The sequence below is a fragment of the Copidosoma floridanum genome, unplaced genomic scaffold (assembly GCF_036245765.1).
Source record: "Copidosoma floridanum isolate Cflo_tuat_1 unplaced genomic scaffold, Cflo_Japanese_pri ptg000027l, whole genome shotgun sequence".
NCBI classification, from domain to species: Eukaryota; Metazoa; Arthropoda; class Insecta; order Hymenoptera; family Encyrtidae; genus Copidosoma; species Copidosoma floridanum.
In genome coordinates, this window is record NW_028321904.1 from 14,868,389 (window position 1) to 14,892,617 (window position 24,229).

General features: G+C 31.9%; 1 protein-coding gene across 1 annotated transcript in view; it reads right to left on the bottom strand.

Annotated features, from left to right (window-relative positions):
- Window positions 1–18,592: 18,592 nt before the first annotated feature.
- Window positions 18,593–24,229, bottom strand: part of Miro (mitochondrial Rho GTPase) — a 360,966-nt gene continuing 355,329 nt past the window's right edge. The window contains exon 11 of the mRNA XM_089595677.1: window positions 18,593–19,089. Coding sequence (XP_089451803.1) covers window positions 18,963–19,089 — 127 coding nt within the window. The 3' untranslated portion in view covers window positions 18,593–18,962. The remainder of the gene's footprint in view (window positions 19,090–24,229) is intronic.

Consider the following 24,229-nt stretch of genomic DNA (forward strand, 5'->3'; position numbering starts at 1 on the left):
GAAAGTTTTCCAATAAGTCTCTAGAATATCCAATCGTGCCTCGAAATGATAGATTGTTTGCAGATCAATAGCTACTTTGGTCGTTGAATTGATATAAAAATTTTGAATATTAGTACTCAATTTTAACTAAGCGTTATGCATTTTATCCATCTTGGAAACGAAAAATTAGATTTTCAAAGCTAGGAAGATATTGAAATAATACCAATCGACTAGCCGCAACGCTAACCGGAGCACTAAATACTATTTACACAATATACAATATATACAATGCTGCAGGTCGACGCGTCTGACGAATGACGAGCTCGAAAACTATTCTTGAAGAAAGAAAGAGAGAGAAAAATGTTGCGTTGCACTCACCAAGCATCAGCTTCTACCTGTCCCTCCCCGCTCACTCTACCGTCCAAACCGAAGACAAAGGCTGTGAGAGTACACAGCGGGGCGATGACAAGGGATCTGTGGTATTGACGCTGTTGGCTCTGTCTGCGAAAACCCGCACAAAGAGGAGACCGATAACTGCTTGGCCGACACTGGCTGCTTTCTTCTTTCCCTTCTGGATTGTTTTGGATAGATGCGAGGTTGGATTTTATGCGAAAGAAAATACATTTATTAATTTAATTTGTTTTTTTTGTTTTTTTTCTTCGACTACTAACCACGCTCTGCCACCATGAAAAATTTTTGCTGTAATTCGCTCGGCTAAAGAAGAATGCCTTTAGCGAGGCTCGAATTACTTGGGCAAATACTTTATATTAATGTGTTAGTCGAGTCGGGAATCGACTAATAGTAGCGAAAAGGGCCAAATTGAAATAAAGATGACTTGCTTCACAATTATAAAAAATGAAGAATCGTGATTTATTTATCAATATAAACATATACACAATCGCACTAGAATAATGTCGCTAGCCGCGACGAAAATCACGACGCGAGCACAATTCTCAAATCCGAATTCAAACGAGCAAAGTTTAAGAAGCTGAAGCTTAACCAATTCAACTGGAATTGTTGAAAAGTTCGCTAAAATCAAGATAACGAATCGATAGGAGACATGATCTCGTTACTTTGAATTCAAGACGACGAGTCGATACGAAACTCGATCTTGCCGATTTTAATTATAATCAAATAAAATACTTATGCCTGGACTGAGGCTGGCGAACTTGGGCAAAGCGAGAAAGAGTGGCCGTGGTGATCCCTTGAGCCGACAACTGACCAAAACAACAACATTAATTTGCTACCTCCGGCGAACTCGGGCAAAGCGAGAAGGAATGCGTCTTGGTTGGCTTCCAACCAGAGAGTAGACCAAGACGTTCGCTCGGATGGAGCTCTTGCCGTCTCGACTAAAGAGAGAGAGCCAGGAGTAGGGCTAACACACACACACACACACCAAACTGGACCCGTATTGTTGCGGTATTGCGTGCCTGTGTGAGCCCAGGCCCCTCTGATTGCCATTCGCAACTTACTGAGCTGCGAGTGTCGCGCGCTTCTGTCCAGGTCATACTAACGCGAACAATTAGTATTATTTTTATTAATCTTTTTTTTATTGAGTAGTTTTTTTTTTGAGGCCTCCAACAGGACAGAGCTAATGTGTTTATTTAAAGTAACCGAGTCCTCAAAGAGGGTACCAAAATTAGAGATTTTAGTAAGTCTTGTCCGCAATGAAGGACACGTATCACAGTTATACAGTATGAACTTCCTAAACCTAGAGAATGAATTCACAGCATATTTCTTTACATTATCTCTAAGACCGTTAGCCTCGCTACACTCAACAGTCACATCAAGATCACGCTGTATTACGTGACAATCAGAACCACTATATATACATTTGAATAATTTGATGTCATCAGCTAACAGTAGAATTTGAGATCCATGTACAACAGCCTTAATATCATAAACATAAATAAGAAATAAAAGCGGCCCCAAGTGCGACTTCTGAGGGACTTCTAATTTAAAAATTATAGTATCAGATATAGCCCCGTCCAAAACAACCACCTGTTTATGCTCAGTAAGATATCAGATATACCACTTAAGCATAAATCCCCCCAAGACCAACTCGATGTAACTTTTGGACTAATATCTTATGGCTTATAGAATTAAACATTTTTTCATCATAAATATAAATCAAGTCAACCTGCGCCTTCTCATCCAAAGCCCCTCCAATACTATCACAATAAATCGGTAGATTAGTAACAGTAGAATGCCTGTATCTATACCTCTGTTACTCATCAACCAATAAATGATACATGATATCTCTTACACTTAGGAAAACAAGTTTATCAAACAACTTAGCCACAATGCCAAGGATTAAAATAAGGCGATGATTTTTAACACAATTCTTTTAACCTCATTGAAATACAGGAATAACCTGAGGTAATCTTCAACACTACGGCATGCAACCAACTGCCAACGATTGGTTATGAGAAGCATAAGCAGCTCTGAGAACACAGAACTAATAGTTTTTAAAATGGAACCCAGACACACCTCTGAGCCTTTATTTGAATCAGTTCTCATACTAACCACTGCCTCTTGGATTTCATGCACGATGAACGATAGAGATTATGGTGTCCCGGTACTAAAGTTCAGATGCATCAAAGCAATTTACGTTATCACTGAAAACGGAGCCAAAGTAGTTAAAAAATAAATGAGTCTTATTATCAGATTGCAGCTAGGCCCTGTACATTCTCTTTTTCACAATTATAAGATTAATCAAGGCCGACAAGTACCATGTAGGGTATGTGTTTGATGTATCCCACTTTCTAGGGACAAATAGGTTGATGACTTTCTGCAGAACATTATAAAATTTATCAAAATTTGATTGAACATCAACATTATCCAGTAACAAAGGCTAATTTATATCCTGCATGTACTCAGTTACACCGTGAATATCCGCTGCACGAAAGTGAAGGTATAAACTGTCAGTAACACCAGACGAGCAACTCACACGAGACACCTCAAAGCACGCGAAAACATGATGTCCATGCGCCGGAACCAGTTTATCCAGTATTGGCAGACAGCTAATACCGCTATCAGATAAATCTGTGAGAAATAACTACAGTCAAATAATCAGATGTATGCTATACAAATCTTATACCCAAAGAACAAAGGACTGTGGAATTTGTAAAATCGAAAATCAAAGAAAAAAATCTGACAAAGAAAAGAGTACAAAATAAGAAGTCAATCTCGTACATTTCATTCAAAAATAAAAGAACAATATTATCAATGTAAAAATTACTGACGTGTGCCGAAAAAGGGTAATTGAAGCTAATCCAACTATCAACAAAGCACTGGAGCTAATGACACGCAGCAAGGCAGAGGAAGATTCAGGGACAATAACAGAGGTATCGGTATATGTAGATAAAATAATGGAGACAGAAGATATAGAAATATAACGAGCGAAGAATGTCAACAAGAACAACAATTACAACAACAACAGCAAGACTCGTCAGAAGCGTAGAACATGCAAATCGAGCACGAAAAGAGAAGATGAAATAACTGCTTAATAGACAACGAAATAAATTGATTAATTATTTGACAATAATAGTACAAACCACAGTGTACACACAGATAAATTCTAAACGCGGATAATAACATTACATAAATAATCGTAAATAAAAATGTAAACAGCATAGCTTTTGGGTTCTTATAATTGTTTATAACTATTTGTATCGCTGCTTTTAGAACCGTTAACTTGTACATAATTCAAGTTAGCCTAAAAATTATCAATTTTTTTCAGTTACTATATTTTGCGGGGTCCCAATTTGAGAAGAGAGCTTATAAGACACGCATAGGGCCACAACCAGGTGCAAGAAAATGCGAAATCCAACGAAGACAATTACACGGAGAGAACAAACAAAGTATTATTCTAGGTTGACGTAAACACGCAATAATACTACAAAATTTTCAAGCTAATATCAGATGTTTTCATAGCATATTCAACAGCAGTACAAAAAGTCCACATTTCTTACAGTATTATTGCAGATGTTTTGGCAACAATTTGCTTGTGAGACATCCAAATAAGCAAGGGACTCTTTCGCCTTATACTCCGAGGTGTGTCACGGAATACTTCTAGTTTACTTGACGAACGATTCTGGTTTAGCTATAGGTGTACAGAAGGTATATACACATGAGAACAGTATGCATGCTATAGTACGATACCTTTGTTGCATGTGAGTACATACACGCGTGTGTGTTTATATATATGTGCGTGTGCCTAACTGCCCATCTATAGATATACTACTGCTGCTTTATTAAGTACATATACACGATTATACCGCCTGTACGCTACCAGAATAATTCCATGATGAGCACGGGATGATCAGACGTAAGAGAATTACGCAAAAGTTGTAGGTACACTATACCAATTACCAGATGGTGTAAGAGAGATTGTGCTGTAGAGTACTAGGTAAACGGTGCATGTTGGTCGTATTATTGACAAGTTACTGACTTTACTGATTTTCGTGTGAATTTCAGACTATTTTGACTTTTGTTTGAGGAAATATAACATGAGAAAGTAATCGAGCAATTATTAGGTTTGAGGACCATAGAATAGTACCTTGTTGGTTCTCTCCGTGTAGCGCTTTTGGCAGCTTTGAGTAACAAGGGGGGATGGCGTGATAAAAAAAAGAGGGCCGTGGAAAATTCGGACACTTCGTCGAGGAGCTCAACACCAAGTACTTGAGTACTTTTTTCTTTCATTGGTAGCGGCAGTCTCACACCTGGTCGCATCTCTTTCTTTGAGAGCAGTTTTCGTCCGGCTTAAACTCAAGTTGAAGTTGATTGGTAACTGTAAGTAAGGACGAGTGGTTTCTAAGGATCGAGTAAAGCTCGCGAATTTTCGCTGACAATTTCTCATCGTAGAGGCAGTAAAACCTTTTGAAGTGGCTTTGTAGATGTGCTTTACTTCCTATCGGAGGATCCCACTTCATCTATACAATTTATTCATTGTGGCACCACGTAGTTTAGAGGCCGATACCCGATTAAAACTTGTGTCGAGCTCCAATTTTAATACTCCATTTTGCGTTTTTTTTTTATTAAATATACCTGCGTTTGAGAATCTATCTTGCAGTCTGATCTCGATGTATAGGTATGCGAATTAATTAAATTAGTCACAATAAGATCCATTGATTTTATAATAACTAGCTTGGGATATATTCCTTACTTACTATGGTACTATCAAGATATTTTGTTGTTACTACAATAATATTATTACGTTTCTTAGTTATTCGTTGTATAATTATCTTTTTGCAATGTATTGAGAGCACTGGTCATTCCACAAAAATTGTAACAAGAAAAGTTAAGGTGATTTCCTTTCAAGAAGTTTTAATTTTTGCTTTGAATTGTTTTCAAGCTAATACCATTACGCATTGGAAGTTATGTTTAAAAGAAATAGTAGAAGGCGTAAAAACGATGATTGCGTAAGAAATTCGATATAGTAAATCTCGTATTTAATTTTCATACATTTTGTAAATTAACAACATTTGAATTTATATATCATTTTCTTTTTCACATTGAGATGATACTATTTATATTTGTTTGTAAAAATAATTGTTTTTTTTCGTTATTAATTTTAAAAGTTCCTATTAATGTTTATTCTTTAAAAATAAAGGCATCCAATATCTCTATTTATTGGTTTGTACCTCTTCTTGTCCAACAAACACCACGGAATCTTTTAACGTACTATAAACAACAATAAAGAACTGCAGCAGTTTTAAAGATTCCAAGGACTAGAGGAAAATTAGTCACATTTGTAAGTCTTAAACAAGAATTTTGTAGGTCAAATTTAGCTTGTGATTCTAAAATAAAGAAAAATGTCTTAAATTTTGACGTTGCTTCTACACCAAAAGAAGTTTGACCAGTCTATATCACCACGCATGGTTCAAACATCTATTCAGATATTTGGTTCACTGTCTGAGCCAGTAGAAACGAGAGTTTAGCGAAACCGGTGCGCGAGCCGGTTGTAGAAAATAAGTTAACTCCACAAGACAGCATGCATATGCACTGATAGGGTACTACAGTGCTGAATTCAGTGTCAATGTCTGCACTGCCACGGCTGTGTGGCATGCTTTCTGCTTGTACAAGGTCACTATTAATGCCAAATTTTTTCAGTGTAGCTAACGAGTAGATACAAAAAAGCTATAGTGTAGTCAGAACGTCAGCATCGTCATTGCAAACAATGTGAGAACAGCAAGGCCCTTGAGAATAATTTGACTTATAACTATACCTACAGTAAGGTCAGAATTTACTCATGATAAACGGACATGTAAGTAGCATAGCCCCCAAATTTTTATAATAATTAATCAATGTTAATCATCGAGAAGAAAGCCAGGAAAGGCAGAGTACTATAAGTGAAACAACAAACGACTTTATGACAGGTACATTTTATTGCACTGCATTTGATGCATAAAATACCGACCAATTTTTTTTTAAACCTAAGCTTTTTTTGCAATAAAATAATGCTAATAATTACTGTCACAAATAAATTATTTGATTAAATAAAAAAGTAGACTTATTATGTACTGTCGATCTTCACTTTATTCGTTAAAAACGTGTAACAGCTGTTTCGGTATCACAGTACCTTCGTCAGACAGATGTACATCAAGACTTAATAATATACAGCGCTCTCTCAAGAACATGCACGTTGCGCCATGGTCGACAATCAGATAACAGGGGCTATACACATACATACATTCACCCATTCATACGCACACACATAAATGCATACAGTTTGTATATAGTCAATAATACTGGTCATTTCAAAGCTAAATTAAGTAGAGGCAAATTATTCAAATTTAACATGTCCTTCAATAAGACATTAGAGTTTTTTAATTTATTAATTTCTAGTGCTTCTAATGCATCTAATTTCAATCCTTTGTTACATGTGTGTAAAATCTTAAAATTGTTATTGTAAATATGATTACATTTAAGAATGTGATTGGCATAACTAGAAGTATCTAGTTGTTTTTCGTAGGCATTTTCGTGTTCCTTGAGTCTGAACTTGAAAGCTCTACCTGTCTGTCCTCTATACTTCTTATTACAAGAACCACAACTAAATTCGTAAATACCTGATTTGCTTTCTTTTTCGGTCTGATCTTTATTATTTTTGATGATAGTTTGTGAAGTTTTGTTTGATTTAAAAGCTATGTTTATATTGTACTTCTTCAAGTGTTGTTTAATCTTTTCTGACAATTTGCCTACGTAAGTAATTACATGATACGGTGCAGTTTCTCTTGCGGACTGAGGGAAAACTTTGTTTATAGCTTTCTTGTACTGTATATTTTTAATTAACTTGTCGATAATGTTGGAATCATAGCCATTGTTGTGAGCTATTTGTTTAATTATTTGTAATTCTTTAGAATAGTTATCGGAGTTTAAAGGTATGGAAAGGAATCTGTGAACATAACTATTGAATGCAGACATTTTATGTGAGTACGGATGAATAGAATTTTTATGTGTTGTGGAATCTGTGTGGGTAGGTTTATGGAAAATACTGTAATCTAGTTGATCGTAAATTCTATGTATTGTTAAATCCAAAAAATGAATTCTATTGTTGTTTTCTTGTTCCATAGTGAATTCAATATTTTTATGTAATGTGTTAATATGTTTGAAAAATAAATTTAGTTGCCTTTTTGTACCAGTCCAACAACAAATTAAGTCATCTACGTACCGATACCAAAAGAGCAAATTTTTACTAAGACCATGTTCCATAATTTTATTTTCTAAGTCATTCTTAAAAATCTCTGCTAAGAGTGGACTTATGGGATCATCCATTGTAAGGCCATCTCTAGCTAAAATTATTCGGTTTCGGAATTGAAAACAGTTTTGTTTCAAGCAGACGTCAAGAATGCGTAAAATTTCTTCTGAAAATAATTGGCTAGTAGTGGATCTACTAAGTAAATTTTTAATAATGTTTCTTACTTCTAATACTGGTACGCTTGGAAAGAGATTTTTCACATCAAACGAAATCAGAGTCAAATTTTCGGGTAGTTGTTGATTTTTAAAATCATCTATAAGTTGTATGGAATTTTGTATGCTGTAGGTAGATGTGAATTTAGTATTATATGTAATTAATTTAATTGACTTTTTGGATACTTTATACGATGGGAAACTATTGAATGAGACAACTGGTCTAATAGGCATATTTTTTTTGTGTAGTTTAACTAAAGAGTATAGTTTTGGTGGCTGGGGATTCATCTGGACAATCGCATAGTACGGAAGATTTGATAGAATGGTAAGGTTTTTATGTAGACTTATAACGTCTTGTTGAAATTTATGTGTAGGATCTTTTTTCTGTTCTTACAAATGACCAGAATTTATAAATTCAAAGGTTTTCGAGACATAGTGATGCTTATCTATAGCTATAACTGTATTCCCTTTGTCCGCTCGAATTACAATAATATTATTATCTTTAAACTTGTTTCTAATACTAATGGCTATTTTCAGATAGTTTTTCATTTTGAAATTTGAATTTTCTTTTATTAAACTAGCTAACAAATAGTTCTCTTTGTTCAAATTATTGACTAAATTGTTCGGTAAGTCTTTTGTTGTTAAGTATAGTTTCACATTTGACAGTTATGAGTTCTTTTGCTAATGGATCTTCATCAAGTGACGACCGATAATATAAAATATAATAAATTATTTGATAAATAAATAAATTGTTAAAATAAACATTCACAATAGAGCTGCAAAACCTATTAATAGTTTGAAAGGGCGCTTATTTCAAATTGGATAAACAAATTATGTTGAAATCCGCATAATTATATAAATATGATAATTTATTAAATAAATAATAAATAAATTATGTAAGATCATTATGTATGTATATGTCAAGATACATATCGTTCTAATGATATATAAGGGCACTTATTTCAAATTTGATAAACAAATAATGTCAAAATGTTAAATAATTATATAATCAATTCAACAAATTCATCAATAAATTACGTGGAATCAATTTATACGTACGTATCGAGTTACTTCTGATTTTGCGGGTTTTTGAGGGTGCTTATTTCAAATTTGATGAACAAATTATGTTAAAATGTTAAATAATTATATTAATAATTAACTAATTTATACATAAATTGTGTCGGATCATTATACATGTATATTTTTAGTTACATATCGTTTCCATGGTTTTTAAGGCCACTTATTTTGAGATGGCTAAGCAAATTATGTCAAAATGTTAAATAATTATATAATAAAGTTATTGAATTTATCAATACATTGTAGTAAATTAATACATATGTGTATATATATATATATATATATATATATATATATATATATATAAGTATTAATTATATATACTACTTAATTATACATTGATAGTTTAAAAATCTGTTTGTTCTCTACATTTAGTTGAAATGGGTTCACGTCCTTTAAGACCAGAATCGAAAAAGTCAAAGGAATTGACGAAAATGTATACAGTAATTGAATGAAAAAAATTTGAACAAAATGCAATGAAAACCAATTAAAAATAAACATGAAAAAAAGGTATAAAATCAAAATAAAAAAATTAAATTAGAAAAAAAAAACATAAATACGAAATGATAAGAAAAATAAAATAAAAAATGATATGAAGAATATTGAAAAATTAATTTAAAAAAAAACAGGAATAAAATTTAAAAAAAACATTACAAAAAAAATGAAGTAAAAAAAAAAAATGAAAAAGCAAATGAAATAAAAATAAAGGAAATAAAGTTTTAAAAAAATGAAAAAAAAGAAATGAATTAAAAAAAAAAATAAAGTCAAAAAAGTTATGAAATAAGAAATAAAAAAAATGAAATGAAATCAAAAAAGACATGAAAAAAAAATAACGGAATGAAAAAAGAAACAAAAAGAAGAAAATAAAATAAAAAAATAAAATAAGGAATGAAATAAAGGAAATTAAAAAGTTAATCTCTATCCTTTTTCTTATTAATAAATTTTACTAGATTCGTTGTCTTGTCAATAAATTTTAATTTATTGAAAATGATTTTTTTTTCTTGTAAATATGCAACCAACTTTTCGATACCATCTTAAAAAAATTGGTAATTTGTATTAAGAGTTAAACCATTAAAAATCTAAAAACCATATTGAATATGTTTAATACATCCAACAGTATACAACTTCTATTATAAAAAAAAAAACGAAAATTAAATAAAAAAAGGAAAAAAGAAATAAAATTCAGGAAATTGAAGAAAAGTAAAAACAATTAAAAGAAATAAACCAGTTGGTATGAACGGGTCATGGGACCCACGGTAAGAACAGAGTTTTTTAAACATGAAATGAGTGCTAAAAAATAAGTAAACATGAGATTTGTGTCAAAAAACATCATACCATAGAGAACCATGATTTTTCAGGTAACAAGGGGGTCGCGAGACCCATAGAAATAATGAAGCTCTATAAGATTAAGTACCGCATTCATGTAGTTCAGTGAAACAAAAACTCGAAAAACGAATAAAAAAAAAAAATTAAAAAAAAGTAGTTCAGTACTTACAATGGTTTAACTTAGTGAGTACTGTATTTATGCATGACATTCTCAGGAAATTCAACCATCGTAAGTACTGAACTATTTTTGTTGTTGTTCGTTTTTCAAGTTTTTTGTTATACTGAACTACATAAATGTATTACTCATTGATATAGAGCTCCGTTTTTTTATGGGTCTCACGACCCTTTGTTACCTGAGAAATTATGTTTCTCTATTTTATGATGTTTTTCGACACACATCTCATGTTCAATTATTTTTCGGCAATTATTTCATGTTGAAAGAACTTAGTTCTTACCGTGGGTCTCATGACCCATTTATACCCTCTGGTTTGTTTCTTTTAATTGCTTTTATTTTTCCTCAATTTTCTTAATTTCATTTCTTTTTTTCTTTTTTTATTTAATCTTCTTTTTTTTTTATAATGGAAGTTGTATACTGTTAAATATACTAAATATATTTAATATGATTTTTAGATTTTTAATGGTTTAACTTTTAATACAAATTACCATTTTTTTAAGATGGCATCAAAAAATCGGTTGCATATTTACAAGATAAAAAAAAATCCTTTTTAATAAATTAAAATTTATTGACAAGACAATGAATTTCGTAAAGTAAAAATTGATAAGAAACAGAATAGAGATAACTCTTTTAAAAAAAAATGTTGCATCTTTAAAATATCTTAATTTCTTTTCGCTAATAACGTCAATGCGTATTTCACAATTCTAAAAATTGCAGAATCTTCTTTTCCGATTCCTGGACATGACGCTGACTCTGAGAGTATTTTTTTATTAGTTTAATCTCAGTTTACAGATGATCGCAATGGACTTTCGACAACAAGTGTGCGGGACCTAATGGCAATCAAATTTAATTTGGATGACTTAAGCTTCAAATACTTTTATAAGTTTTTAGTAAAATCCGAAAATTTAAATTTATCACGTCAAATTAGTAACTTTAGCATATATTATTAGATTGACTACGATTTATCTGTACATAGCTTTCACTGGAATTCAATAAAATAAGTTAAGTTTCACAGTAAACAGTCGTGTACACTTATAACTAGTTAATTTTTTTTTTGCTACTTTTATTTCACCACGTGTTATATAGCACTTTCATTACAAAAATATTTTTCATACGAAATTAAAGAAAAATATCATTATGCTTATCTATTATAAAAATATGTCCAACAAAATTTTTCAAGCGATGATTTTTTTTGTAGGATTTGCGTAAAAAAAATATATTTACACTCTCACACACACACACACACACGTCCTGATTTCTCGCTTGGCTCGTCTGGTCAATATACATGTATATCAATTGTATAGCAGAGAATAAATTTGACTTCGAGCACTTGATTCTCAATCCAGTACTTGAAAAAATGGTGCCTAATATTAATGTGCTTAGTTCTTGTGCTAAACTTTGCGCTCTTGCTTATTTCAGTTACCCCTTGTTATCACGCATCAAAGTCATCGATTCTATCCCTTGAATTTTCAGCTCTATAAGTAGATCTCTGAGCCAGATTGCTTTTGTTACAGCACTGCTGAGCACTAGCTATTTAGTCTTGGTATTCTAGAGAGCCACTGTTTGCTGTATGTTGATATTTCAGCTTATCTTACTACCATGCAACAGAAAAGCATTGCTAGTCCTTAATCTTTTGGGCCTTATGAATACGTCAGCCCTATTCTTTCGCACCTTGTATGTATCAAAAAATTGTTTTAATGGCTAACCAAAGCTGTCCACACTGAACTAGGTGATAGCGGCTCTTCTAGCATATTTTCGACAGCCATAGGTATTAAAACAGTTCGGCTGTCTTTTTTGACAAACACTCTGAGTATTTCTTTGGCAAACTTCCCTTAATCAATTTTCATAACTTTTTTTTGGCGATCACACGTATCACTCTTATTTCCAAACATTTTTTCGATGGTCTAAGATCAAACTGTTTTTAAAGCTGTCGGTGTAATTTTTGTTACAACTATTAGATTATTCACGAATACTGATAAAATAAACATAACACTTTTGTGAATTTAGTTATACACTCATGCATCATATTTAGATTGCTTCAACCTTATAAGTGCCAATCTTTTTCTGGCATCCTCCTGCCTAACCGTACTTTTGGTGAACGATTAAAACAATGGAGAGCTGTGGCAATGGCTTTCGCCTTAAACTTATGACCCAGTCTGGCTTGAACAAGCATGCAGCGGCCCTTATCCATGAGAATGTGATTCATTCAGTTTTTCCATTTTTCACTTGATTCCATTCTTTTGCATGATGCGAAACCTTGGTGTTAATGTACTTGCCACCATTATACGATCTCAGGAGCTAAATTTTTCGCCCATATTATGCGTTTATAAGGTTTAAAAAGTACCTGAGCCAAATAGCCAATTGGTCTTTTGTTTTTAAATAGTAAACAAAGGCTTTGCGGGTGTGGTCGTCTAAGAATGTTAACAAGTACCTTGAGCTTTCTAGTGATGGTAATCTTTTCAACAGACATTAATGTGCAAGGTTTACAGATTCTCACTGGCATGTCTCTCATCGTTCTTAAACGTTGTTTTCACCGTATTACTCTTGACACATGTGTTACATAGTAAGAGCTTTTCAGCTTCTAAAAAAAGTAATTTTATAGTTGTAATATAATGCAACTGCTTCATATACGTATAAGTCAAGTGACCTAATCTTCTCTGCTAGATATTGACACTTTTAAGTTTCACTGTTTTTTCAGCGGTGGTCAAGTCCTGTGTTGCCTACATGGCGTGAGCGCGATCATTGAATGCTGCGCTGCGAAACAGCTCACACAATCACTTTTATGGCTCAGGCCACTGATACTGAGTGAATAGTTGGTGTTAGTACTTATTTTTGATTCAGGTAATCTAAGACTACATAGATTGGTACCAATATTCTAAGTGTACTATATATACATGTGTGTGTGTGTATTTAATAAATTTACAGTGCTTACTCCCATAAGCAGCCACACTTATTTTGAACCTCGCAAATTCCCGTAAGTCTTGATTACAGACTTACAGATCAACAACATACCGTGACACCACAATTAGCGAGATTTCACTTGATCCCTGATTCTTTGGATGCCAAAACCACAATTATGAAAGTCCTCATCATCCAACTGGAGGGAAAGAACATTATTTATCAATTTCCGTAAGACCCACAATTCAAGAAACAACACCCTACACTTCTTAATACTAGCATAGTCAAAAATATAGTAAAGAGCATGAAAACAAAAGGGAAGTTCCAAAATATTTGAATTTTGTTAGAGGATGATCTGAAGGACGAGTACTTAGACAAGATGGGTGATGTGTGCTTGAATGATTAATATTTGGACGGGGCCCGGGCTTTCATCAACCCTGACACTGCTCCTCCTCCAATTTCTCAAACCACGCAAATAAATGGCAGTTGTTAAAAATATGATTCTAGAGAAATTTTCAGGGAGAAATCAAAACACGAAAGCATTATTATGTCTCCTTCTTCGTATGAGTGGAAGTTTTGGCAGGATTCGTTTCTCGATACGTTTTCCGGAGTGGGTTCAACGGAAATAAATTATGCCCACACATTTTGTCACTTAAACGGGCCGCTATTAAGATATGCTCTAAAGAAAATGAATTTACTTATCGATGCTCACCCTGACTTAACTGTCAACAGTCAAATGACTTTTATAGTGCTGGGCCTCCCGACGTGTTCAGACTCTTGAAGCAGCAGTGGTTACTCGAATCACGCACACTTTTCCACAGTAGATGTGATGGCAGTACTTCATGGCTCATGGCTTACAACTATGATTAATTTTAAATATTTTGTCGTTACGCGCCTCTTTTCTGACACGCTGGCGTGTGTAATTGGTCTGTTCTTGCTGTTCACGCATTTTTCCATCACCTACCGTTATGTATACTCATAATTTTTAGTTGGCAACCAACTCTCAAACAGTTACTGCTCAAACCCACTTTAGTTAGTATTTCAAGCTAGTTAATCATTATGCACTGTTAGCAAAAGTTAAACTCAGTATATTAAATTATAATTCATTTATATCACATCACTATTAATAACGTACAGTTCAAATTTGATGTGCTTATGAAGTAAGTTTTATAGAAAAAATCTGCTTACGTAACTCACGTGTTTTGGGGTTATAATAACCTATCAATCACAAAAGGACTTAGAATACAGTTGATAAGGCTCACTGCAACCATTTATACTTTATTTGTGCTTTTACTGCAACAGTGGTATAGTCAAGTGTTGTATGGTTAATGCAGTTTTAAATTCAGTGGAAACTCATTTCATAACAGTGCTAAGTTCAAACTCTCGCACACAGATACATTCTCTACATTTACACATACACACACGCGCGCGCGCGCGCGCGCGGGCGCAAGCACACAGTCAAGTGCACATAGACGCTTTCACTATTGTATCTGCTCAAGTGTATAAAGATATAATCAGTGCGTATAAACTCAATAGTAACACTCAACGACAATTAACTTTTTATTACTCTAATGTTATTTTTCACTTCAAGCTCATTAAGTACTATTGATTTACACAAGTTTAGAAACTATTCATAATTTTTATTATTTTGTTAAAAAACTCAGTATAAATCTTGTTAAGAAAATTAAGACTTTTTTTGGTATTGTTAATATACCAGTTGTAATTGAAGTTTACGATGATTACATTCATTTTCTTATTTATTTGTGTTGCATGCTCATACCAACCTGATCTGGCACATCAGAAGTGCACTAACATCAGCACTTAATGATCAAACACCACCTATGTCAGGCTGCGTGTTACGACAAGTGATTTAAAATAAATCAATTAACACTTTTATGTCATATACTTAACAGTTAAAGCTTCTAGTGGTAAACAAAAATAAGAGTAAAAATCCTTCAACTGACAAATTAAAAGTAAAAAATGATACGGCAAATAATCAAAATATAAAACCCTGTTCGCATGGCAAGGAAAGGGGTTTCCCAAACAAATATCACTCTAAAAACTTGTGCCGCAGCAATATTTAAAAAATAAAAGTGATATAAAAGACCAAACAATAAAAATGGTAAATAACGTGGAAATTCAAGAAAGTATATTATCTTCTAACAAGTCAAAAAAACGAATAGCTGCCCTTCTCATTAAATTAAAAGTTCCTCTGGCGGGTCACCCGCTACTGCATTATGCAATTCGAAATCGAACATATGAATTATGAGACCTCAAGGAAACTTAAACTTAGTCAAAACATAAGTAAGGTAAGAAGAATAAAATTTTTTTAGGGTTCAACTAAAACGTTAGGTTCAACCATCATTTTACTCGACATCTTTGACGTTTCGAGCAAAAGGTTTTTCTTTGTAATCAAAAGCAACTCGTTCAGTGATGCCATCATGTAAGCATCGGATGCTGTAAAAAAATATGGACTTTGCCCAGTCAAAAATTTATAAATTTCTCAGAAGAGCGAGGCCAAATTATAATACTATAATCGAAAATGTAAACACACCTGTGAGTAGCCAAGTATTATCTCTAAATAATATGCTTAATAAACACGATATTTTTACGGAAAATGAATATATATTGGGACAAACAAACACTACGAGGTGTCGATTAAGTAAATTGAAAATAGATACGTGGTAAAAAGCCATACAAATAAAACAAGTAATAATAGTAATGACAATAATAATAACAACAATAAAAATACTAATAATAATAACAATAATCATCATCATCATCATAATAATGATAATAAAAATCATAATAATTATCACAAAGGCGTCCAGAATGAAAGTGTGACGTCCGAACTTCTACAAGTAAAGGGCAGAACTTAGATTCGTTCTACAAACAAATAAATTTAATTTTAGTCCGCCAGGAACCAGCCGTCAGCTAAAAGGCCTTATTTGCTTTTACTTATAGTATACTTTTATTTTCAAATCGTTAACTCAGCGTTGTGGTGTTCGGTTTCACCGAGCGATGTGTATGGAGTGGTGTACGCCAAGCTGCCGTTGACCTACTGTTTGAGTTTATGTCTTGTGTCATACAGTAGTAGCGTATCTTATTCGTTTTTTTTTTCAAACATCCTTGTAAAGATCTTTGTCATACGTTGTCTATTTTTATTTAATTTTTTCTCAATATTCAATTTATTCACTAAGGTAACAATTATGTGTCGATCCATTCAATATTCTAATGAGTATGGAATCTTGAAATTTTTCATATAATTTAGATGTTGGAATATTTTTGAATTAAGAAAGTAATTTAATCAACAACCAAGTTATGTTTTACCTAATAGTTTCATAAATTAAAAAAAGCCGGAAATAGTTGATTTTACAAAAAGTATGAATAATAAGGTTTAAGATTCGCATTTACAATGTTTATATAATTTGTAGTTTTACTTAACATAACTGACTTATATGATCGTTGGTTAGCCACTGCTTGCACGCACGCAGTCACAAGATCTTACAAGGTTGACCGCAACAATGGTCCTCATCCTATGCAAGAGTACTCGTGGCGATGACAATAATTAAGCTGCTACTTTTAACGTCGGAACCTAAGTCAACGGTCCTTTCTTTCTTGTTTTTCCTTGGATTCACTTTTTAGGCAAATCTAAAGAGGTCTTGTTTGCTCGAGCTTTTTTCACACAGCTTAGTCACCGAACTAAGTCTTACATTTGCTCGAAATGCACACTTCTAATAAGTAGCTTAATCACCGAACTAAGTTTTACATCCACCTAAAAGACGCAACAGAACTCACTCTCCAATCTCTATATTTACCATAGAGCACTTGATGAAAAAGAAAAGGCGAATATTGTTATGTGCGAGTTTTTATACTCTTGCGTTTAAGGAGGACGCGTTAAGTTGGGGATCTGAACGACCAATCAGAGCTTAACCTAATTACCCTCGACTAACACGAGCACAGTTGTTGTGCAATAATTTCACAGTAATTGATGGTTAAAACTGCTGATCTCTCGGATTTTACTTTAAGTACAAGTTGCTGTCAAAACTGTGCATGATATTTCTTGTGGATATACGCAATAAAGAATGTTGAATTTGTTGATTATTTACATTCATGAATGTACCACTGCGAATTAATGTGGTAAGATGAGCGCTTTTGTTGGAGGTTGCACGCGTAGTTTGAGTTTTGCGACGGTTGTTTGTTTCAAAAGAAGTAAGTTATATGTCACGCTGTTGCAAAACTAGGTATGCTGCTCGATGGTTCGAGACCGCTGAGCTTTTGCTTTTTATAATTTAAAAACGAAAGTCTGTGTTTCGAAGTAATAATTATTAAGTATATGATATGGAATGTCACAAAAGCAAGGAGACAACTTCTGCTAAAAAACACTCACAGAAGGACTTCATATTTCTGCCCAGCCATGGACAGGTCTTATCTATGGCTGGGCAGGAATATGAAGCCCTTCTGTGAGTGTATCTTAGCAGAGGTTATCTTCTTGCTTTCATTCAGGACGCCTTTACGATTATTATTATGATCATTATCATTATTAGTATTATTATTATTATTATTATTATTATTATTATTATTATTATTATTATTATTATTATCAACCCAAACTTTTGTTATCAACATGGCTGGGGATGCTCATTTCTATTCAAAGCCTTTTTTTCAAATAAGATCACAGTAAAACTTTAAATATAAAAAGCGTCTAAAGTATAAAAAAATATTTTTGCTCCTGAAAGTTAAAGTTTTTTTAGTTGAGCTGAATCGCGCAGACATTATTATAAACATATCTTCAAGTTTTGCATCAATTTGATCGAATTATTTTATTTTGTTAACGATAAGGTGTTTTTCTCATTTTATTTTAATAATCGATTAAATGAAGAGCCTACGATGTACATTTGTCGCTTTAGTATTAGTAAACTATTAGTTTCTACCCTTTTTTTGTGAAATATCTAATTTGCCGACTATGCACCTGTACACTATGTGAAAAAATGAATTTCCACCTTTAAAATAGTGCGAAATTTAGTAACTTTTGTACTAAGTATGGAATAACAGTTTGTCGTATGAATAGTGATACTCTTACCTGAAGCGCAGGTACCGCCAAGGGTGCGAGTATATAATAGGATTATAAAAATGTCTGTGAAATCCGAGGAAAATTTTTTTTGGAACTATGGTATAAGGGAAGTTGTTATCTCTTGCACTGTTTTAAGTGTATCTATTTCTATGTTTGTTACGAAAAACAGTGCGTGAAGCGCCCATTCTCCAGAAACTATAATAAACATTTGTTATGCAAATCGCACCTACAATTCTCGCATCCGTATCATAAATATCCATACATAAATGAAAAAAATTTAAACTATTCACGATTTATTTAGTAGTATTCGAGAAATAATGTATCTAGATTCTTATAGAATGTATCTTCTTATTTTCCTCTTCTAAAGAAGTTCACATTATTTTACAAATTAGAGGCATGTGTAAATTCAATTATTTTATATATTGTATATACACACATATCTTTATATGTTTATAAATATACATTTTCAACAAACGGTAAGTAAATATGAACTGATACAGAACAATCAAGCAGATTTATATACTATCTCTGTGAAGCATGGAAAACTTTCATAACGAAAAAACCAGCAAGTGTCACTAGAGCAATTCCAAGTCCAGCTTTCCACCAAATCATTGAATCACCTTGCATTAATCCAAATTGGTTTATGTGCCTGGAAAAAAAAAGTTTTTTTAGTCAATTACTATAAGTAACTTCACACATTTCTGTAAGAAAATATGTTATAAAATTAAGTTTTCGCTAATGCTTCTCATTTTTCGATTTTATTTTATTTTAAAAATGAAAACTTTCAGTTTTTGTCTAGGACCACTATGCAAAGAATTAGAGACTTATCCGAGACAAATAGATAATATGCAAGCGCTTCATGGCTATAGAAAAAAAAACTAACTTCCACAATGCAAACAAAAGTTTTGTTCAAAATATATAAGAACTTAAGAAATCATTGGTAAATAATAAGACATCAACTACTTAGAGTACTTAAGTAAAGAAAGTCAGATTGGCCGTACACTATTGCTTGAGGAGAGGCCAAAGTGATAAGTAAGCAAACTGAGGCTTCGTCATTTCTACCCATGGTGCATATACCATTTTACATGTTTTAGTGTTTAATGTGTAAATATTTTCATTCAAGCAGCCAGTCATAATGTTTACATTCCAAGCACAAATAATGTACAAATAATAAAGTTACGAACAAGTCCAAATTGAAAGTATTCATTTTTTAGTGGTAAAGTATTTATATCTCGCTCTGGCATGGAAAAGAAATCTTGTAAAAAGGAATACTTACACTTATGAAGTAAAGAAAAAATTTGTGTTCATGTCAAAAAAGGTGAAAATATAATTAATAGATAATAATCAAATCATAAGTAATTAATAAATTATTGAAAATTATTAATAAATAATCAAAAAGTTATTAGTTATTAATTTTTAAATTATTAATAAGTAATTAATAAGCAACAATCAAAGAAAGACGGCAAAAATGACTTTTTTAACCACACCGCGTAAGAATCCTTCAGCTCACATGCTTATCCATTCATTCATGTTTATCATGTCCACTATCTGCGATCTGAGACATCATTCTGTATTTTTCCTCTTAGGTAAGTAGTGTACTATGCAGTCAAAAATCGTTTATATTTTAACCTTCGATAAGGGAATAAAATTAGACACATACGAGTATACTCCATGAGGTAATGGAGAGTAAATCCGGTAAAAAGTACACTGAAAGTTATACTAAAAGGTAAAAATATATTTACTTAACCTTAATTTTTTTAGTATCCAAAAATACCTGCAAACTTAATGTACAATAGGTCGTAATCAGACACGAAAAGGCATTACTTTTTAACTATCACTTCCAGTCTTTGAGAATTTCATGTTTAATTGGATACCCAATAAATCTAAAAACGTCCTAACGAACCGACTATTACTGTTTTTTTTTTGAGATTGTATGTATGGTTTTGAAAATATTTTTGTTTCTACAAGTACAAAAGTTATAAATCTTAATTAAGTTTAGTATACTAAGCAATGTGTTTACGTCTTAAACTGAAATCCAACTTGAAAGTTTACTCTTTAGTCTATAATGTCAACAAAACTTATAATTTTTATGAAATATTTATTGCATGCGTATTTTAAATATACATCGTTGACACTATGGCTGAAGAAAAAACTAAGAATGAGAAACAAAAACCATAGAGAAAGGGTTTTAAGGAAAAAATACAGACAAAAAATGTATAAGTCAACAGATTTCAAAATCTGCTTTGAAAAACAGAAAAATAAAACTCTGCTTAAGTAATAGTAAAAATTATAAGCACCCCTAGAAGTGGTTTGAGTATAAGAGAAGTCTTCAAAAGTTTTAGATTGCCAAAATTAACTTTGTATGACATACTAAAAAATAATTCTTTAATGTGCTTCAAAAAAGGTCCTCTAACTATTTTTACAGAAACAGAAGAATTAGAGATTGTCAATTGAATTATTAAGTGTAATAATATCAGTTTTCATACAACTAAACATTAGTTACTGGATCACAGCCAAAAATTCATTTCAAGTATTGAAAAGTAAGCACAGTTTAAAGAAAATAAGCTAGGAAAAACTTAGTATGTAGGATGTATGAGGAGGTATCTCAATGTTACTATCAGAATTTCACAAAATCTGACTATCAGCTTCTATGAGAGTCTTTAAAGATATTACGGTCCACATGTAAACAAATACCAAAACGTTTTATTATGCTGTAAGTCGCAAAAAAATATCCCACTGCTTCATTTACCGTAAGCGCATCTGGAGTAATGCTACCACTAATTATAGTATTTGGCTTCAAAAACTCTAAAAAAAAAATGTTTTACATGAGGTATCAAAAAAATTAATAGTAGGTGGTTCTCATGGAAGATGGATGACAACTAAATGTTTTTTTAGTTCCATTAATAATATTTTACAAATGGTTATTATAAAATGTAATCAAATTTCTATATGCTGACAATTATTGTTTACATAGGTCACTGCCATGGTTCAAATTTTGCTGAGGGAATTAAATTAAATTGATAGGCTTGCATCTGAATTCAACAGTTCCACTACAACCATTAAATGGTGCTGTTTTCTATAATTCGAAAGATAGTCATACAAAGATCTCGAGACAGTAGAAGATAAATAAAAATGTCACGGATTTCAAAGAGTCAATGTTTGCACCTGTCTTGCAATTAGCTTTGAACTAAAAAGACTACTGAAACCATTAAAAATAGTTTTAGAACACGTGACCTCTATTATGACCCTTTGATCCTGGTTAAGTCAAGTATAATATTTTGAGCAGTAAGGGAAAAGTTTGTAAAAGGTTTTTGAATGAGAAACTATTAATTTACCAAGAGAAAAAATGTCAATAATAAAATTAGTAATGAAGACTTAGTAATTAATAAGATTCATTTAATTAAAAAACAAGCTATTAAAACTAAGTTAATACCATTGACCAAATCAAATTATTCATCTCATCTTCCGAATTTTAAGAATACCATTAATCCACCTGACGATAAGCTAAATCTATATTGTCTAGAAAAAAATCACAATGATATCATTATTTGACTTAGCGTTTATTTTAAACTATCTTTGTTTTGATTTCTAATCAGGATTCCCCCAACTTGATAAATATGTCTAACTATACCCTCATTTAAAATCTTTTTATTCACCGAATAATTACATATAAACACAAGTAAATAAATCAAGTTTTTAAATTAAAGGGAAAAAAAATCAGTTTACCTGTATTAAAATAATTTTTTTACGCTTAAACACTATTTTCCTTTAAAACGTAACATTAAATCAAATATTGGCACTTATCAAAAGTATCTGGATTCACCCCCTCCCCTTTTACTATAACATTAAAAACCAATCACTTCCATTGTTAACACGTGTGGACCTCTCTAGCCAAAATCAGGCAAAAATATTTGCATGTGAACAAACGGCTTATAGCAAATATACATGCGTATAGCTGCTTATAATTGGTACTTGGCACGTTCAGTGCCAGGCTAGAGAGAGAACGACGACCCCCCCCCCGCTAGATTCTTCAACCAATCACAAACAGTTATACGACTGTATATATACTCTAAGCAATTTGTTTACATGCAATAATTTCTGTCTGATTTTTACTAGAAAGAGCGCAACCTCTGCATCGGCTCAGAGCGAATACCCAGCATGGTTAGTTAGCCAGTAAACTTAAGTCTCGTTATTTTTGAAGTTTAAATTAAACTTCTATTAATGTCAACACGAGAAAAGTTTTTCATCAGGTTTAATTTGATTCAAGAATGAAAAAGTCAGTATTCCGAGAAAAACTGCGTATCGAGGTCGATCATTATTTTACTGGTATACAATTAGATAGGTTACTACTTTTCAGAATATATTTTGATGAATGCAAAGACAGGTACAAGGTAAAGTATTAAATTACAGTCAAAAAAGGGAAACAATCGTCCTATTGATAAATGTCATAGCTCATTTACCATCAAAATAAAAATATATATAAGCATACAGTTAGAAATACTTATCCTTAGTAACGTTAAAAGAGAGATTTTATTGATGTCAACAGTAAAAAACAGTTTATTAACAAATTCGAAATAAATACAGGTTCAAGCAAAATTCATTTTCAGTGGTAAACTGATTGTAACTCAGCCTAGCATGGCCATAGAGTCATGAAATTAGGCATACTCATGTTTAATAATCTTAAGCACAAATTTCTTACTAATGTAAGCTTAAGTAAAACATTTCGCAATAAGTTGCAAATACTAAAGATGTAAAAAAGCTCGATTCTCGTTGGTAAATCGTATGTATCTTGGCTAGACATGACCATACTATTTGATAATCAGACACATTTATATTCCCTAACGTTAAGAACGAATTTCTGTTAGTATCAGCATAAATAAAAAGTATATTGATAGGTTATAAATGAATTAAGATGTATAGTAAGAACTTTTTTGTTCTTCTTAATTTTTTAATAACTTGGTAATAAATATTTACCTGTCTTAATATCTAAATGAATTTGTTCTTATCTTTTTGAAACAACGGTGTCTGTCACTTAATTCTTTTAATACTATGTCTGGTTAAATAACGTACAAGTTTTTAAGAATAATTGATTTTTCAAAACTGAAAAAAAATTGTGGCTTGTTACAAAAAAAGGTACTAAGACTAAATAGTTTATATTTTGTTAATATCTTATCACTTGTTTTGACATGATTAAAAATTTCTTTTAAACGTCTGCAAATATAAGTTTGTTGAATTTTATTCAATGATGACCAGTTAAGAAACGTTTAGTGTACCACTAAGAAACAATTTTTTTTACATTTATTTGTACTGAATTTATCAGTAAAATATCTACCCCTATTTCAATTAGTTATTCTGTTTCTGTTAATTGCAGAAAGGATAAGTTGGTTCAATTTTAGGTCTCTAAGATCATGATAGACCGATATACATATAATTTACCACTGAAATAAATTTTTTGAATCTTAATTTTTAAATTGCATAGTAACTTTTCAACTGTATAAGCATTTATAAAAATGTGTTCTGAACTTTATTGAGTACAAGTTAATTTAATTTTAAATCTCCATTATTATACACATATGTGTGGTTACAAAAATTATTATTTTTAATCTTATTTCTTAAAGTTATACTTTTATAGGCACGTTCTGCACTGGAGAAAACCAACAAACTTATGATTGTGATCTTAAGTAAATACGTAATAAAAGTAAATGTTTCACTTAACTTCCATCCATATCCCTTAAAGATATGCCTTCTCCTTATCACGTGTCACCACACCACTAAAAAACATGTACAAG